At 38.0% G+C, this 18,983-nt stretch overlaps 3 protein-coding genes and 1 long non-coding RNA gene across 6 annotated transcripts in view; 1 reads left to right on the top strand and 3 right to left on the bottom strand.

The window, feature by feature from the left end:
* LOC109488110 (serine protease 23-like) overlaps positions 1-18,983 on the top strand; it is a 164,901-nt gene that overhangs the window by 90,487 nt on the left and 55,431 nt on the right. The window lies entirely within an intron of this gene.
* LOC109488115 overlaps positions 1-18,983 on the bottom strand; it is a 62,261-nt gene that overhangs the window by 8,326 nt on the left and 34,952 nt on the right. The window lies entirely within an intron of this gene.
* On the bottom strand, positions 1,250-8,190 carry LOC109488109 (protein CfxQ homolog). Its single transcript, XM_019792269.1, has 13 exons — positions 7,718-8,190; positions 7,377-7,453; positions 6,720-6,862; positions 5,833-5,939; positions 5,227-5,308; positions 4,926-5,014; positions 4,357-4,575; positions 4,011-4,082; positions 3,311-3,460; positions 2,612-2,742; positions 2,066-2,281; positions 1,578-1,638; positions 1,250-1,356 (listed from the first exon to the last, which is right to left on the bottom strand). The coding sequence occupies exons 1-13, from the start codon at positions 7,728-7,730 to the stop codon at positions 1,301-1,303; spliced, it is 1,416 nt and encodes a 471-aa protein (XP_019647828.1). The 5' UTR covers positions 7,731-8,190; the 3' UTR covers positions 1,250-1,300.
* The window catches only part of LOC109488111, an 11,704-nt gene continuing 906 nt past the window's right edge, over positions 8,186-18,983 (bottom strand). Inside the window, exons 2-8 of the mRNA XM_019792275.1 lie at positions 11,121-11,308; positions 10,752-10,944; positions 10,261-10,382; positions 9,620-9,680; positions 9,288-9,448; positions 8,848-8,994; positions 8,186-8,626 (exon numbers count right to left, since the gene is read on the bottom strand). Of these exons, the coding sequence (XP_019647834.1) occupies positions 8,540-8,626; positions 8,848-8,994; positions 9,288-9,448; positions 9,620-9,680; positions 10,261-10,382; positions 10,752-10,944; positions 11,121-11,183 (834 nt within the window). The 5' untranslated portion in view covers positions 11,184-11,308 and the 3' untranslated portion in view covers positions 8,186-8,539. The remainder of the gene's footprint in view (positions 8,627-8,847; positions 8,995-9,287; positions 9,449-9,619; positions 9,681-10,260; positions 10,383-10,751; positions 10,945-11,120; positions 11,309-18,983) is intronic.

Below are 18,983 nucleotides of genomic sequence, written 5' to 3'. Positions count from 1 at the left end.
CTAGAATTATTACTTGCTGTTTCAGTGTTTGGCATTATTAACGTGTACTGTGTTTGATTTGCCACATTTTATAATATGTCACAAATGCTCCCTATTTACACTGTGATCATTATCATGCCACTACATGTATTTTTTGCAAAGCAAAGTTTGAAAGGCAAACAAAGAAAGTGACATACCAGTACCGGTATTCAAGTTTTGAAACTGTTTGATTCAAAGATCATACGTAATGTTTCTGCGCCCATGCTAGAACAGTAACTGAATGGGCAAAGAACAGCGTCACACCAAAACACTTTGTTCAAAGCAATGAGAAAATGGTGTGGAAATTCATTTGAGGGATGTAGTCTTGTATTGGTTGTAGTACTTGCATTCGTATAGACTCGTTTTTAGGTTAAATTAGCTAGCCTAATGTTACTTAGAATGTTTTTTAAATTTGTTACTCCTTTAGCCTTTTTTTTTTATAACAGAACGTTACCATAAAAATACAAGGCAAAGCCTATCTAACAAAATGTTTTCTTATTTCAGCAAAAAGCAGATCAGACTGTCCCCTCCACCTACATGTGAGAAAAAGACTCCAGGTGCAAGCACAAGTGAGACAGATAAGGAAGATGGTAAGTGAAGCTAATTCTGTACTAGTATCTATACTATACTACTAGTATACTATACTAAATATGCAATGGCTGGTTATATTACACTGCAGGACTTGAAACATTTAAAACTTTAGACTTTTTTTATAACAAAATGTTACCATAAAAATACAAGGCAAAGCCTATCTAACAAAATGTTTCCTTATTTCAGCAAAAAGCAGATCAGACTGTCCCCTCCACCTACATGTGAGAAAAAGACTCCAGGTGCAAGCACAAGTGAGACAGATAAGGAAGATGGTAAGTGAAGCTAATTCTGTACTAGTATCTATACTATACTACTAGTATACTATACTAAATATGCAATGGCTGGTTATATTACACTGCAGGACTTGAAACATTTAAAACTGTCTACCTGTTCCAAATGGGTTCTTAACTCAACACCAATATCATGCTACATGTAAAATTTATCATTTTGATTACTCTAGATTACTCTAGATTAGGAATGTGTACCTAAACGTTGCATCAGGTACAGGTACATGTACAAAGGATCAGGTACAAATCCAGACCTGAAACTGTACCTAAACAATTTGACCAATTAACATATTCTTTGAACTCCTTCAACAATGGGATTTTTCTCTCACACACACAGCAAAGATTTCTCTCTTTTATACCCCACCCAGCAGGAAGCGGCACAGATCAATGTACACTGTACAGGGCTAAGTCCTCTTGCTCTTTCGGGTGACTTTGCTTGGAACTTCTTCAACTCGTTCATCTGTAGTTAAAGGTTAAAAATGGAGCAATAAGCAGTGACCCCAAAAGTACCAAAAAATCTGCTTTCTAGAAAAAAAAATGTGCATTTACAAATACTACGATGTAACTTGTACATGAAACACTTCATTCTGACAATAAACACTCTTATACCCTATCATCTACATGGGGCAACATTAAGAGTAAATAATGTTATGGGTTATAGAAACTTAAAACAATGCTTACCATCTTTGGGTAGTTCAGCAGTGAAGCTGGCAATGGCCGCCTCAATGTCCGTCATTGACACCTGAAAGGAAGTTATTTAGTAGATGATCATTTAAAAGTTGCTAACTGAAACTGAATCTACCTTGTCATATAGCTTAAATTATGGATATACAATTACTAAATTATAGACAATGTGTCATTATGTCCACAAGACATATTGAAAATAATACACATATATGTGCAGTCTGCAAAACCATATGCTATGAAAGGTACAATATCATGATCATAGATATGACATATCTAAACTTGAGCATCATAGGTCACCAACAAAGTTACTAATCAAGCTAACCAAAAACTTTCAAGACTGATCTGGCCAGTTAACAACCGTAATGTAGTTTAAGTTACTACTTTAGATACACATAATGCATCTCCAGTCATATCTTTATCATCTTTCACATGGTATATTTTATACATGAATATATATATTTCACAGGCATCTTGCCACTTACTGCTAGGCCAGTCCTGAGGGATGGCCGGAATCCTGGGACCATTGCCGGCCGCTCCACCTTTACTTTTTCCAGCACCTGGTTTACAACCCTGGCATTGTGCTGTTCCAAGTATCCTTTTGGAATCCTGTCAAGCTGGGTCAGGAGGGCCTCCCTCGTGCAGCCATCTGCAGTCACGTATTGTTGCTGCATCTTGGCCACCATGATGTCAGTCAGTTGCTACAAAGGTGGAGAAAAGGCTTGGGTTAAAAACAGCAGAGGAATGGCTAGCCTGTGAAACCTAAGCTCCGGGGGGCTCCCTACATAGTCCGCCACTAACTAGGACTAACTAGGGAGCCGGCGAAAAGCGAGGTTCAGTCAGGCTAAGGAATGGCTTGTTGCAGCCAAGTTGAAAGTTTGTCTGCTTATTGAAAATTTGTATGGAAGCCATAGCCGATGATATTAAACTAATTTGATATGCTGCCTATTTATTGGTTCTCATTGATAAAGAGGGCTGTATGATACATTCCATATATTAAGTTAACTTACCGTAACAATTTTCAAACTTACTTCAAGGGATAAGGGCGGGAATGTAACGATGTGTGGGAAGCGGCTGCGGAACCCTGGGTTCAGGTCGAAGACCTGCTCCTCAATCTCCTTTGCATACCCAGCCAGAATCAGGATAGGTGTTTTCTCTCGCGCTGTTAAGAGTAACATTATTTTAAGTAATACTCCATGATATAGAAGATTTTGAATTTAATCAAAAGACAATTTTTACCGGTGACAAGGTTTGCAAATTCTAAACCCTTAATTTTCCCTTACCAGTTTATCTACTATATTCCTTAAAAAGAAGTCATACTGAAAAAAAATTCAGAGACCTCATACCTGCATGAAAATCAGTAGAGCCATTTTAATTTTAATTTATTTATTTTTCTTCATCGGAAAATGTGATGATTACATGTACATACATGTAACCCATCCTACATGTATATGCATGTCCATGAAAAAATATACAAAACCCAGAAATTCTGCTGCATTATCAAGGATCTCCCTCCGGCCGTTATTTGTCCATTAAAAATCTCTATAAACAGAGAGTCAAGTGTTTGCTGGATAACAATTGGAGGATTAATTCTAATATGGGGAGTAAATATTGCTTTTTTGCTTCTCCTTGAAGTTACCATTGATAGCAAGGCATACAGTAAATCCACTGAGAGTTAAGGGACATATTTAAAAAAAAATATAAAGAAATGGAAATGCTTTAAGCATTACCTTCATATGCCCGGTTCATTATCGCTTCAAGGGCCTTCTTTGCGTCATGGCCGCCACTCCCGAGTTGGTAAATCTCATCCAGGAGGACGACTTGGCCCTTTGCAGCATCGAGCTGCTCGCGTACTCTCCTCTCCATTTTGTTGACATACTCTACAAAAACAATAATGACAAGGAAATTGCAGATCAAGGTCCCTGCCTCACTCAGCTCAATTTGATGATTGTGTACATCGAAACTATATCAGATAATTAGTAAATAGCATATTATCAGTACATTCAATGTGGGTTAGACATCCCGGTAAGTCCTGAACTCCCTCGGACCTGTTTCGGACAGTCTTTCGAACTAGTCTGAACTGGTTAAAGGGAGTTCCTTTTTACAGAGGAATTCCATTACCATCCTCAAAATCTCACCTAGTGTCACTATCAAAGGGTAGTTGACACCACCGTAATACAACAACATAGCATCCCTTGTACAGCTCTATACAGGGCAGCCAAACCAAGCCTTGAAGCCTTTTTTTTTCAACAAAATAAAAAAAACTCAAGCTGGAATCTAATATCAGCATTTATCCATAACAAGAATAAAACTGTTGGCAGTTGGTTTGGATGGTCTCAGGAAATGTAACCATATACACGTCAGAGCGGGACGTTAACCCTTTATTGGTAACAACATTACATGTAGCTTGCTTAAACTTTAGGTACTAACCACTAGAGAGGAGGTCCCTTCTTATGGTGACAAGATCCGGGCTCGTTACTATGCCAAACTGGTGCAGAAGCTCTGGAAAATGATTAAAAAATAATGCTTTATAGTACAGTATATTACAAAATATGCAGTAGATGGTTTGACTTTTTCTAAAGCTGAAACGTATCTAAACAACAAACATATTCTCTTGGCAACTGGTACTAGTAATATATGTTCATATTTGCTAAACTAATTAATCCTGACCAATATTGCAAGCTCATACTTGTCAAGTTAATGTCAGTGCGTCATTTGTCTTTTTTTCAAAGCTACTACATACATTTTACAGAGTCTATCAACAACTAATACACACTTGCAAATGCATCCCCCATGGTTGTTTTCCCTGTTCCAGGTTGACCAGCAAACACCAGATGGTGTGGTGGTTTTAGGTCAATCAGGCCTATTGGCTGGAAAACCAGGTCCGTGAGTTCTCTTTCCACATAGTCTGTGAAGACTTGCATCATGGTCTGAGTAACTGACAGACCCAAGTCTGCCATTACTTCCCTCGATCTGGCTTCATGATTCTGTAGGTCTGGGACAACATTACAACAGAGTTTACATATCTGAGTTTCAAAGGACAACAGTGATAGTCCAACTTCTACACAATAAGACAATATGTACTTCTACACTTATTGCACTTTTAGACTAGTAGGTATCAGAATTATAGAATGAAAAAGATAAGGTGGTACATTTTAAAATGAGTAGCTTGGTAATCTTAATTTAGAATTATTTTGCAAGAGTAGCTCATATACATGTACATATAATTATGGCATAAATTTTTATATTACCTAATTGTCAGTGACATGACCTAGAATTGATTGGTTTACAGTGAGTTACATTTACATGTAGGTGTGCCTTTTTTTAGAGGGAAAATTAGCTTACTGGTCATGGCCCTGTGCTTGCGCATGATGACATTGGTGGTGAAGTCAGCATCACGAAATGTGATGTTGGTAGACCACTCTTGTCTGCAGCTGCAGTAAGACGACAATTACCCTGTTAACTACATTTACATCTAATGCAACATGTCAATGTATTTTTGTTGTAAGGGTGATGTCCACGGAAACTCGACTTTTATAATAAATGTGCAACAACTTGCATGCAATGAGATAAAAGTGGGATTATTGGTTGATGCACATTCAAACCGAACAGGAAAATGTAATTCAAAAACTTTAAGGAAACTTACTCAGCTGCCAGTTTGTTGCCGAGCTCTGTAGGCAGCGCTGCCTCATCGAACTTGACCTTTCGCTGGGCATACATCAAGATACTTGATTTCAGAGTCAAGGATTACATTAGAGTAACATAGTACCATGATAAGGATCTGATATCTTAAGCATGATAGCCTTGTCTGTTTTTGAATAACACAATATAATGAGCCTTGAATAACTCAGAGAGAAAGGGAAAGTTAGGTCATACTAAAAATTTAGCCAAAACTGTTTCTTCCGGCTTCCAAGTGTCATAAAACATAGAAGTCTTCTTGCTACGTTGCTCAATTGGAGACCAAAGTCAAATTCCTAACCTTGTGCTGAAGGCCTTTATAACAAGTAAATATTATTACTCAAAACGCAATATTGTGAAAAAATCATTATGATATAGCTATGCCTGTATGATATTTGAAAATTTGCTGACAGTCGTTATAATGATCAACAGTCAAGATCTAGACTATCTAGACAGTTTTGTCCACATCGGAACAATTTGCCAAAGATTGGGCTTCAATAAAGGAGGTTTTACAGTCCTAAAAACCTTATGGAGGCTAAGGAAAGAACTATAAATGATGTGTTATGAAGGATATTGGGCTTAATCTCCCCGGAGTTGATCGCATCCAGCAACTTGGCCATAGCATTTTTTGCCTCCTCCTTTGTTTCAAGGTGGAAAGAGCCATCTCCTTTAAGCACAGTTCTACAACACAAAAGAACAGTGTGTGAAATTACAGTTCAAAATTGTATTATAACAAATTTAAACAACAGTGTAACCATTATGGCGATTCCTACTACATTGTATTGTCTAGGTATGTAATTACACCGAATTGTACTGCGATATCTATTTTCTTTAATTCAAATTCTTCGTCACCATTTCAATGAAATGCAGTGGCTAATATGAGGATATTAAATATGAGGTTGGTGACTTCATACCTTTGTTTGGGTTGTCAGAAATGTGCTGCTGTATAGAGTTTGACTTTTATTTTACAGGTATGTGAACCAAAGGATGTGTGGGATTCATAAGTCAGACACACGATACACTGCTAGTGGAAAGAGTCACAGTCCTTAGTTCATTGTTTAAGCTCACATTGGGAACATTATGTCCCAAGACAGTACAGAAATATCTGCTCCCCCTCACTATTTTGCTGAAAATCACACTAAATCTCTACTGCCTAAACACCTACATGTACATCCCACTCAAAATTCAAGACCATAGCATGTCCACTGTGCAAAATGTAACCTATGCAACCCAACAGTACCTTAGAGTATCCAAAATTGACCTCGACCTTCCTTTTACCAACCTCATCCTTACCAAATGTCATATGGATACATGCACCACATCCAAAGGTATAACTGATTACAAAATCAGCAATCCCTGTGGTGTACCAAAACATATATTAACCTTCTGACAATGGTGAAAATTGTACCCTTGACATGAAAGAAATTACAATATCGGTTTTGACAGTTACAATGTACTTACAGCGATTCTTTCTCCGAGTCAGGGAGAAGGCATATGACATTGTCATCCAGTACCACCACCTTCAGGAGGAAGTCTACGTCGTCATCCGAATAAGTTTCCCCGCAAGTGATGGACACTTTCCTCACAGTCTTTATTGTGGATTTCTGCAAAGGCAAATGAATTAGAATCTGTTGTAGTAACAGTTCAGCAGTAACCGAAATGAATGCACAATTTCAATGGAATAAAGTCTACTAAAATGAACTAGAGTCACAAAAATTTATTGCCTTTTTCTTATCAAACTTTCGGACCAAATTTTAGTTATTTTTTAAATTACATTCAAGGCTTGTGTGATCGTTTTTTTCTTTAGAAAACAACTTTCCAAGTTCCGACTCTCATCTTTATTGGAGCAACATGCTCATTCAAATAAATGACACACTGACACATAAAGAAAGATATCAATGGTTTTTGGGGGAAATAACAAGCTAACGAGTCAAGGGAGGGGTTCCTCCGGAGGAGCGACATTACCCTGGATTGATGATGATGATGAACAAGCTAACATCAGCCGAATCACTTTGGATTTATCATCTATGAAGGGCACAAACACACAATAACTCACTGAACTGTAATCTCTTGTCAACGGTCTAGAATTATTAAAAAAAAATGATTGGCCATATCTACCTCGAAGTCATTCACTGAGAGCAGTAACACCTCAGGAAGGTGTATAGTTTTACCGTACTTCAAAATAGTGCCTTCCGCTGGGAAAAGAAAAAAAATCCAATCAGAGACATGAAAAAGCACATTTGGAGGCCAATGTGGAAATTTTGGTTACAGAGTTTTTAGGAGCAAATTACATAGGAAAAAGAACTATAGCAGGCTGCAACTATATGAAATATTCATTCACCCAAAATCTTGTGCTTGTAGAATAATTCAGCTCAGTTGAAGTCACAATCAAAAATCACCAATACACACAGTCAATGGACCCTTTGCATTGGGTTACTACAGTAATAAATGTTACTTACAATTTCTCAGCATGCCGTTGTCAAACTGCCTTGTTATTTTTGCTGATGGTTGTATGTTGAATCCATACGTGGATACATGTACAACCGTTGTTAAGTTGGCTAACTATGCAAATAGCTCCTGAACACAACAGAGCTACATTTACACATACTTATAAATAAATACAAAGATGGCAGACAAAATGAAGTGAGCTAGATAGGCTGACATTTCCTCAGGAGCAAATACAGAATATTTTAGTCCACTTATATATTCCCTCCCCATTCCAAGATGGACTGTTCCATATACTATTAGACACTTCCAGTATCAAGTGTTTCAATTCCCTTTAGTTCATAACAATTGTTCTCGAAACCCCCATTAGGTGATTTTCAGTGTTTAGAAACCCCATGTAGTTCTTTTCGGTAACAAATATTCTCCAAAACCCGAATAAGAGATTTTAGTAAAAGTGTTCTTGCGGAGTAGGGGCAGGTAGGACTTGGGCAGCTCCAAACCTTCATTGCGATTCATCCCGGCACGTTCAAGCTGGATGTGGACTGCTTCCTTAATCTTTCTATGTGACTAATCCATATATGACTTTCTATGTGACAAGTCTTGTGTTCTCGCGAGACTAGGTCATTCCGTGACCAAGGTGTACAGGCGACACCGAAAATTTGGAGAGTTACCTTTAAAAGTTGCATTTTTCACAGTTTTAGGAGGTGTATGCCAAACATGTGAATTATTCCATGATCATTCTGTGTCTAAGTCTCCATACCAAATTTCTGTTGTCATGTATTTTGTTTCTAATGTTAAGGCACAAATGGCCGAAAATATACATCATACAAGGACATTTAATATAAAAGGATATCATCATTGCCCTCAGACTTCTCCGGATTTCCCCGGAGCAATATCCGAATCAACCCTGGCAGTTGTATGTCCTGTTAGGTAGAAGGGGAAAAAAGAAAATAATATTAAGGGAAACAAAAATGATGATCATTGTAACATCTCATCAGAAACAAAATCAAGTCAACATTCTTAATGCAACTGCACTTTTGCTCTTGCGAAGGAACTCCGCCTTGGACAGTATATTGCAACATAAATCTAAGTCAAAGTCCACATTCAGTCACTTGCTTCTTCACTAATATTACAAGATTCCTACCTCTGGGAGATTTTCCAGCTGCTTGACAATCTCTTCTAAGGTCATGGCGACTGTCTGGACCTTGCCATTCAGGAACATCAGTCCTAAAAGGCAATTTGCCATTGCCATCTGCTGGAGACGCCTGTCTTTTGAGGTGAAAGCCAGGGCCTAATTATAGAAAATAAGCAAATTGCATTTAAGTTAATAGCAATACTCCCCAATCAGAGGTTCATGGGGAAGATTAATTTGTTACCTTTTAATATACCCCATTTTTTTTATTGCCACCCTTGGTGGGGGTTGCAAGTGATAGAAAAAAACGGGGCATATTAAAAATGCAACGATCTTTCCCACCAACCTCTACTTGGAGAGTATAAAATGACATGTAATAACAGGATGCACTATCAGCATTCTGAATTGGTTCTTTGCTGACACTGTCGTCAAAGATGGTCTAATTTACTTACACTTGTCATTCCCTCCAGCAGACATTTGTCAGACTGGCTAAATGTGGCTGGGTCGTTTGTCTGAGAAGCCTCAACTTGGGCAGCTGCCAAGGCTTCAACAAGACCAGGAACAGTTGTAAGCAGCTGCATGGCTACTTCGAAGTTATTTTTGAGAGGGTACCCTATAAAATAGAGATATCACAATCATTAAAATTATATTGTGTTATAAATCCTGTCCTAAAGAAAAAAAATTAGCTTGAGAGAATTGGCTTATTTAGGATAATAAAGTGCCCAATGATAAACATTATTGTACTACAAGTATTACTCAAGATAGGTGTTTCAACTTGACCCACTTTGTAGCGCTGGTGTCTTTTTCATCCCCTTGACCATCTCTTCCAGCTTCTGTGCAGATGTCTACAATGAAGTTACATTTGATTAAAAACAAGTCAAAGGTAAACATTTTTAAAGAGTGCTGTATTTTAAACCGCATAATGTCATCGTTAAGTCATCCTCATCAGAGGTCAAACATCATGCTTTTTTAAGTAGCTATGCTTGTGCAATAAGCTCATGCCTTCCCTATGGCTCTTGTATTAATTAAGGGGGAAATGATATAAAACACTTTGTGACTAATAAGAGATGGGCATTCATCAAGCCTCCATCTGGGTGAATTGAACTTCAAAACAGTACCATCAGTATGGAGGCTTCATTACATGTGTGGGGTGTGGTTCTCACCAAACACATGACCTCCATTTAATGTCCTGTCCGAGGGAAGTCCCTATCTAAACCAAAGCTAGGTACTCATTTTCACCTGAATGAAGTGAAATGAAGATAGTCGTGTCAAGTGCATGCCTTTCCCAACGGCACAAGGTCGGTGAAATGCAGGATTATTCCAACCCAGGCATCCTACCATTGCACCACACAACCCACACAAAAACAGTAGTAAAATGATAATGAAATGTTGTAGTGACTGCACAGAGTTTAACAATGTACATACCACAGACACTGGTTTCACAGGTGTCGCGCCTCCTGATCGGGATACTGTATCCTTCATCCTAATTGCGGTTTGTTGGGCTGAACCCTTAGCTGAATGCTGTCCTCCGCTATCCTCTGTCGTATCTAAGGGAAAGGCATTAAAGATATCTGGCTATTATACACTCCCTTTACGGAGCATTTATTGTTTCAGTCAAGTAAGTGGTATATACACATTGTACATACCTTCCAAATTTTCAACGGCTGACTGTTCGGCCGTCTTGGTCACGGAAATCCTAGTCTCGTGTGCTTTCACGAGACTAGGATTTCCGTGACAAGACGTACAGTCAGCCGTCAAAAATTTGGAAGGTATGTATATACCACTGATTTATGTCACTGATAGAAAGAAAATCTTACTTGACTTATCTATGTGTGACCGGTGAATCGCTTCAACAACATTTATTGGTTGATTTGTGCTTGCCACTACTTGCCTTTTGTAGACTTAATTACATGTACCTTCAGAACCTTCCATATTCTGCTGTACTGTGGCCACCTGCTGGCGTGTGGTAGTTGTGGTACTTGTTGCTGGCTCAGGCACATCCATCGATGCAGTCATGGACATCAGTCCAATATAGACTCTGAGCTTCACTGTTTCTACAGTAGCCCTCGACTTCTTGCTTGCGGACGTCTCATACTCGCCTTTAAGCCACTGTTGAGTTAAAAGTACATCTCATTAGGTTGATAAAGTCATGACAAACACAATTTTGACATTTTGAGAAAAATGCTATGAGTTGTCATTACTATATTCATTCACCACATGTATTTCAAGTTACATGTATTATGTGATACCAAAGGTAATGTAAAAAAAGGAACTTAGTTGTGTACCATGGCATTCTTTTCTTCCTTTGTATTTAGCACCTGGTACTCACTCCTCCTGCCCGACTTCATGAGGAAATGGAAGTTGTATCCCTCTGTGATGCCAGGCCGAACTGCCTCCAGGGAGGTCTTGATAGCAGATATGATAAGGTCCTCAGACTCAGTTCCCTCCAGAGTCAAGTGTGTTCCAAAGGAAACTGCAAAGAGTGAAAAAATACAATGATATAAATCCCAGCTTACCAACAAGGGATTTACATTGTGCATTCATCATAAACCGTTGAGCTAATTTTTTTTCCTGTTATGACTACCAGTTTTTGATCAGACACTGCCACAGTGCGTGGGGGAAGAAGAAAACTTAAAACAGTATTTATGTGCTGCTACCTCTGGTTCTTTTTTGGGCAGGTTTGAGGTATTTTTCTGCAGGGATGTTTATTAAGCCATGAACTATTTTATACAAAGTTGTCAATCAGGCATCCCGCCTCCTAGTGACAGAGGTGGCCATCTCAGGCTTTCAAGCATTTGTGTAACACTACTTTTTGTCTGTAATCATTGACAATCATGCAAGCTGCTCTGCGCTGGACTTGAGCCCCACTAACGGTATAGGGATCCCACACTACTGTTTGGTTCAATTGGTTCAACTGCGAATCTAATGATTCTTACTGTATAACTTCTGAGAAGGAAATCATGTAATGGGAGAATATGGGAGTTTCTGCTGGCTGATTATGGCCACATGGAAATTGTAGGACAAGAATCCAGTGGAACTAATTCTATCCAGACACAGCAGTTAAGTCTTCCAAGCACATCCTCATCAAGCACCGGTCCCATGTATTCAGGAAGTGACAGAGGCACTTGTTAACTTGTCCCATATATTATAATAATCTGAAGTTATATTACGTGTATACATTTGCTGATTGGGTAGCCATATTTTCGTAAGGTCAACAGTAGTTTATGTAATATTGCAGGATGCCATTATGAATTCTCTGCAAACAGTACTGTTACTCTCCAAGCAGAAAAGAGAAAAAAGAGAAACCCCGATAAAAAAGCCTAAAAACATGTTAGAAATACACCCAAAACCCAAACCTGTGCTTGGAGAGTACAAACAGTCTCAATCTAAACTTTGAGCCATGACAAGATGATTGAGTTTTTTTAACATCCACAAAAATAACCCTTTCTATAATTAGTAATTAGTGGGGAAGAGATGCACATGGGCAAAAAAGAAGCCAGAGGTCGGAGGGAGGGGGGCATTTCAGCAAAGAACTTGATAACAATTTGCAAGGTCATTAACTGATAGTTTCTTGTTCCAATTTGCTGCGTGGAGCAGCCCTCTATGGACCTTTATTTCCTGATTGAACCCCCCCTGTTCTATTTCGAACACCTCCGTCAAACTCGGTGCAGGAAGGGTCAAGAGTGTATTAAAATGCATGGATGCTCCCTCTTGTTTTAACAGTGAGACTAAATATATGACATCGGATGCACTTTCAACTGAATCCTTTGGTTGTCTGTCAGTATTGCATTGTAGGTGTTGGCTTGCTGATGTTCAGTCTGCATGTATCACAAAGACCCTAAACGTTTCTCTATAAGTTCCCCACATCCTCTATGAGTACCCAAGCTGTAACAAGGTTTCCCTCAGAAATGGGGTCTGGCTAGCCTGGGTTCCAGACCCATAGTACACTGGACACAAAATATCTCAGTGAGCCAGGCTCACTGAGATATTTTAGCCTGGATGCCAGACCCAAAGCACACTGGACACAAAATATCTCAGTGTGCCAGGCTCACTGAGATATTTGTGTCCAGTGTGCAGTGTGCTATGGATCTGGAACCCAGGCTAAGATATTTTGGTGTCCAGTGTGCTATGCGTCTGGAACCCAGGCTAGGTCTAGCTTGCTGGTGCCAGATGAATTACTTTGTAGCCCAAAACTTGAATTTGCCTTTCTTCAAAGCACTCCAAGTTTTCTATTGAAAAGGGGGGAGGGGGTTTGCTAGTTACCAGAATGTAGAGAACAATCATGAATTTTCATCTTCTGATGATTTTCCGATGGTGAGCTTTCCACAGCAGGTGGAAGTACTGGACACCGGAGCAGACAAGTTAGAGCCGAGGTTGTCAGAAAGAATGTGGGACTAGGTATTGAGGACGATAATGATTAGAAGGCTCCTATCTTTTTTACTAAGCAATGGTCGATCTGTGTTGACTATGTTAGAAGACCTGTTTGTTACACAAACAGGAATCCTGAGACTGAATGCATGTCTGTCAATAATTAAGCTGTACCACACCAATTTCATGGTAGCATTACAGAAAAATGTGGCCTTTTTTTTACCTGTAGGATAGATAAGCAGTTACAATATTTATATATCCTTTTACTTTTTTTGTAAATGGTTGTTCCTCCATATTTGAAATTCTTGTCAAAGTACAGAAAAGTCATTTGAAAATTACCACACATATCTGACCCAGATTAATGTGATAACGTCATAGCAACTTTCTGTAGAAGAAAACAGCATACTTGAGAAAGACTTAGTTGTATCTAGATTTCAAGGCACTTCCTCTTGTAACATTTTTTTCATCTAGTATAAAAAGCTAACTAGGAATGGAAGTATTTGCGTATGTAATTGGCTTTGTTGAGACCCCATTTGGGAACACCATATGGATAACACATTTTGCTCTGTAGTAGAAAGATAAAGATCTCGATCCAGGCAACAATTTCATGGTACACATGTACATCTGTGGATAGGTTTCACTTTCCTGAAGACATGGCTTTACTCTGTAGGGAATTTGTGACCAACAAACAGATTACAAGATCCTTGTTCTCAGAATTTTCTGTGGACCTAAACAGCCTGGCACCCAGGGTGAAGACATGATGACATGTTTTTGCATAATGAAAAAAAACTATATCAAGACAAAAGCACCATTTTTTTTACTTTTTACATTTTTGTTTACTTTTTACATCTTGCGTTGTAAGTTAGGACACCAATCTCCCTTTCCCTCAGTTCTCTTTGCACCCTGGCCCTGCTATGAGAGATTTGAAAGAAAGATCCCTCACACTGCACTACAGTTAACGAAAATCATTTCAGTGCTTTATCTCAAGCACTCGGAGCTACGGCTCGAACACTTGAGTTCGACTTGCTTTACCTTTACCTTAGACACTGAACACTCAGTGAACAGTGACCATAAGACTTAATGTAATTCCAAGAAATTGATCTAAATCCGTAGAAATATTATAACCTCTTTTCAGTAATGTAGGACAAATCGCTTGACAGGGCTGAAACAACCTTACCAAAAACTTCATGCACATGAAAAAGTTGAAATCTTTCTGTTTGGGTCACAATACTAAAAATGCTGATAGTTTCACAAATCATTTGTTGTGCCACACTGGAATATTACGTCATCATTAATTTTTAAACTAAATAAAAATTCTCAATTTCTAATTTTTTGTGGTCCATAAGGAAGGACAAAACCAAGAGGTCAATGATCTTATCTGACTATGAAAATGGGAATTAAAAATGCTACATTCAATCACAAAATGACACTCTACACGCCAATTTACTTTCCTGTCAATTCCTCAGCAGTTAGGGAGAAAAATTCCTGACATGTAGTTTGAAAATGCACTTTGAGAATAAAACACTATCCAAACATAAATCATATATCTGAATATTACTAACATATATTATCTTTAGTTGGCACAGGGCAGTGGGTTCTAATGTACATGTAGTGGGGTGAGAGGCTGGAGACAAAATAAAAAGATATTTGTGGGCATCAAGTTTATTGTCAGTACACAGAGAAATAGAAAAAGCGCCTCATTATTTTACAAAAAAATTGATTCAGGTATAATTTACAGGATTCAGATTAGTGTACCCTTGTGTGCCTAAAATTGGAGCTGTGCACCTAATTTTTGCACCTAGAGTAGACTTTTTTTCGGTTACAGTAAAAGTACAATACACTGTACTTCCAATCAAAAAAAATATTTTTAAAAACCTTTGGTGTATTACTTGTTTGAAATTTTGTAGATGGAACTTAAAATTACAAGAGGAGAATTAATTTGGCGTTGCTAATGTTCTACTTTAATTTTACGTTGTGCGCCTAATTGTTTTGGTTTGAGTGCACTAGCCTGTGTGCCAAACCCATAGCACACTGGACACAAAGTATCTCAGTGGGCCTGAACAGACAGCGCGGAAAGTATTAATTTTTCTGTTCGCACCTGCAAGTATTTTATAAGTTGTTTATTACAGACAAAATCCAACAACCCGGAAAGTTCCATGGAAGAAGAGAGCTGATGGCTGTGGAAGTTACAACTATCACACAGGCTCTCAAAGTCAAACAGCCTCTGTAGCTGTCCAGGTCCTGTGAGCACCTCTGTGGAGGTTGCATTACTCTAGAACTGTGGTCCCAAGTACTAGATAAAGGAGAAATACAGATGCTACAGATTTCTCAATAAAATGACATCATGCAATTTGATTCTTGAATTAACTATCATGTTACCTCAACTACTGATCTCAATCTACTTTAACTCTTCCAAAACAACACCAATACCAGCAAACATTCAAATGCAACATCCTAAGAACTGTCCAATAATACCGGGCAATATAGCAATGTTAATTTGTCCACTCTGAAAGTCACTACCGACCATCTGACTATCGGAGCAGACTTAAACTAACCAGGATGGTATCAAGGCTAATGTCCATAAGAAATAAATTGAAAATTGACTTCTTCAGCACAGGCAAAAACCTGCTAAAAATTTGTGTGGATGAAAAAAGAGAAGCCAGGAGGAATGCAGCAATTTCACGGACATTAGTACCATAACCAGGAATCTGGGTCAGAGACTAGTAGTATGTGTGGTAATTTTCAAATGACCACATGTACTTTGGCAGGAATTTCAAATCTGGGGGAACAACCATTTACAAAAAAGTACAATTATATATAAATATTATAATATGTTAGTCCCACATGCTGTCCAATGATGTCACTAGTGAAGTATGTCTGCTTACATGTTTGTGTCCTACAGGTCAACAAAAGGCCACATTTTTCTGTAATGCTACCATGAAATTGGTGTGGTACAGCTTAATCATTGACAGACATGCATTCAGTCTCAGGATTCCTGTTTGTGTAAAAACATCTCTATCTCAGTAAATAATTATACTCATTAGAAGTGTAAATGTCAGTTATGGTAGTTTTCCAGTTTTAATACATGTACATGATTATAGGATGCTACAAATTAACTCTATTATAAGCTACACCTGATGTCCTAGCAGCTTGCCACCTGTGGGTCACTGTGACCCTGTAATTGATTCAAGTCACCCTGTCACCCTGTCACTGATAGGTTCCTCTTTGTACTTGACAGTGTTAGACAAGCCCAAAGTTCTTTCCATGTTTTCTATGTTTAAGGTAATATCAGTCATGGTTGATAAATGTTGATGGTGGATAAAGGATGGTCTACTAGTAGTCTGGTACATAATTTATTGCAACTTCCAAAGATGTAGGTGTGTATAGACATTTTTACAATACAGCAATATTATATTCCATAAGGAACATTGTTTATTTTTATGATGTCAGAATATATCACTGTGCTGAATAGAAACCAAAAGAAGTTACCTATCCTCTTTGGCTTACAGTTAGCAGATGTCATTTAATCTCTTGGGACACAACACACTTTGGTAGTGGTACAGTAAATTGGTCATTGCTTACAGGGTAAAGTCAAATTAAATCTACATACCATGTATGTATACTTTAAATTGACAATGAAGTAAGTAGTTTAGCATGGAAGTCCTTCAAAGACGGATATGAATGTCTTTGAAATTCACGCGCAAAAAAGACAAAATTTTGCGCGTGGACAGTTCACGCGCAAAATAGGTTAAAATTTGCGCGTGAATATGTAACTTTAAATGTTGCCATTGAGTGGCTCAAAGTAATCTAAATGAACACTATAGGTCTTATACTTAGTTATAGGATTGCAGCAATTAAGCTTTATAGCTATAAAAATACTTGAATCAAATAAGCTGGAAGCTCATTTGCATAAACATGTTATGCAAAAAAATGTGTATTTTTTGGTATCTAGGCATCAAAATCATGAATTTTTGACAAGTACCTGATTTGCATATTTCTATGTGCAAATTTCTTGTAATCAAATTTTCACGCGCAAATTTTTCACGCGCGCGCAAATTTTTCACGCGCAGAAAACCCGTTCCCAAAACACGCGTTCATACAGCCGTTTAGTTTTTGACTTGGTACTCTTTTAGGGGGTTCACTCGGAGTAATACATGAATGAGACCATAACTTAAGTTCTAGGGTCGGCCAAACTCCCTGGCTCAACTGGCTGCAGAAGGAAAACGGCTATGTCCTTCCCACAGTGTGAGTGGTTCAGTTACACAAGTTAAAGTGAAGAACAAGGTATGGGCACAAAGTAAATACTGAAATAGTCTTCAGTTTACAGATTTTATGGTATCATGAACAACTATAATCAAAGCTCTTAGCTTCTCTCTTACTTACACGCTTTTGAAAGAGCAAAATAGTGACAATGATTAAAATTGTATTTTGGTTGAAGATTGAAAAGGGCCTACTAGCTCTAGACTTGTCATGTAACCACTTTCTGGATGACATTACCGGGTAGTTCCACTATCTCCTCAAAGTGCTAGATACCCAGCCAGTGCAACATCCATATGGCCATAATCCCCCATGAAATTTCTGCATTCCTCCCACACAGCATGAAAACACATCATAGGGGCCAGTCTGAATTTTTTTCTTGTCAACTTTCTTTGACATAATATCATCATTGTCATGTGCCGAATCATACCCTGGAGGTTTTTAAAAAATCTTGGCCCTTGAAATGCTAATTTGTGCATTTTGAGGGTCAAATTTTGTTTGATGCAAAATTACACAAGAGTTTCATCTTGATTTTTTTTGGAGGCCGTCTGTATCTGTCAAAGATGGTGGAGTGGGCAAAATTTTTGTCAGTAATGACTGGGAAAATTTGGCGAGAAGTTAGAACACAGTCATATAGAAATCCTGACATAATGTTCCGATGGAATAATGCTACCCATTGTCCACCATCAGGCCTGTCCTACTTAGTCCATGTACATGTACCATGTAGATGACATAATTATCCAATTGATGAACTTTCTTTTGGTACATTCATTGTCAAGTAGGGTTAATGAATTCAACACATTCATCAAGTTGCTGTATGTTTGTTGTATAAATTGTACCCAAGTGAAGATTATTTCTACACCATTGACCAATGAAAATTCTTCCTGGAAAGTGACTGGGCAATGTGACAATAATTGATACTTGAGTTTATGAAATGCCCGTTTTTGCTTCAACAAGTTCAAGTAAATACCATGTATAGGTAGATAAGTGTGTCCCGTGATATGACTTTTCTGATTTTTAAAAAAAATTCCTGGTTTGATGGTCCCTTCCCTTCCCAGAACAAAAAGACTCCAGAACTCGTTCCTACATCAGTCTATCAGACTATACAACCAGACTGTGTAAACGTGTCATATCTGGGATGCCCTGTTGATTTAATGTATATATTTTAATAGTATGTATATATGTGTAATATATGTTATGTACTTATCTTGCTGTTGTTGCTGTAAATACCAATGCCATTCAGGCAACACATATTTTTGTATGTCTGCAACGTTGGTATGAAATAAAGAATTGAATAGCTTAATTTGCATATCATAGTTAAATTTGCATATCCTCACATGAGACCTGAACATTCAAAGATCTTTAAATATGTCAAAAATTCAAGGAAAAGTTACAAGTGCAAAGTTTTATACCATAAAATGTAACAACTTGAGGCTTTTTCCATTCTGTAAGCATCTTTTTTCTCAAGCATATTCTTTCACGCGCAAATTTCAAACTTTTTCACGCGCAAAAAAGGTTAAAAT

The sequence above is a fragment of the Branchiostoma belcheri genome, unplaced genomic scaffold, assembly GCF_001625305.1.
Source record: "Branchiostoma belcheri isolate BF01 breed outbred unplaced genomic scaffold, Haploidv18h27 scaffold91, whole genome shotgun sequence".
In the NCBI taxonomy this organism is placed as follows: Eukaryota; Metazoa; Chordata; class Leptocardii; order Amphioxiformes; family Branchiostomatidae; genus Branchiostoma; species Branchiostoma belcheri.
This window is presented reverse-complemented; position numbering and strand designations above follow the sequence as displayed.

What these genes read in the sequence shown, in the direction of transcription:
- LOC109488109 (XM_019792269.1), bottom strand. An exon ending in GGCAACAAACTGGCAGCTGA is followed by an intron (nt 5,015 to 5,226) that starts GTAAGTTTCCTT and finishes GTCTTACTGCAG; the next exon opens with CTGCAGACAAGAGTGGTCTA. An exon ending in CAAGCACAGGGCCATGACCA is followed by an intron (nt 4,576 to 4,925) that starts GTAAGCTAATTT and finishes ATGTTGTCCCAG; the next exon opens with ACCTACAGAATCATGAAGCC.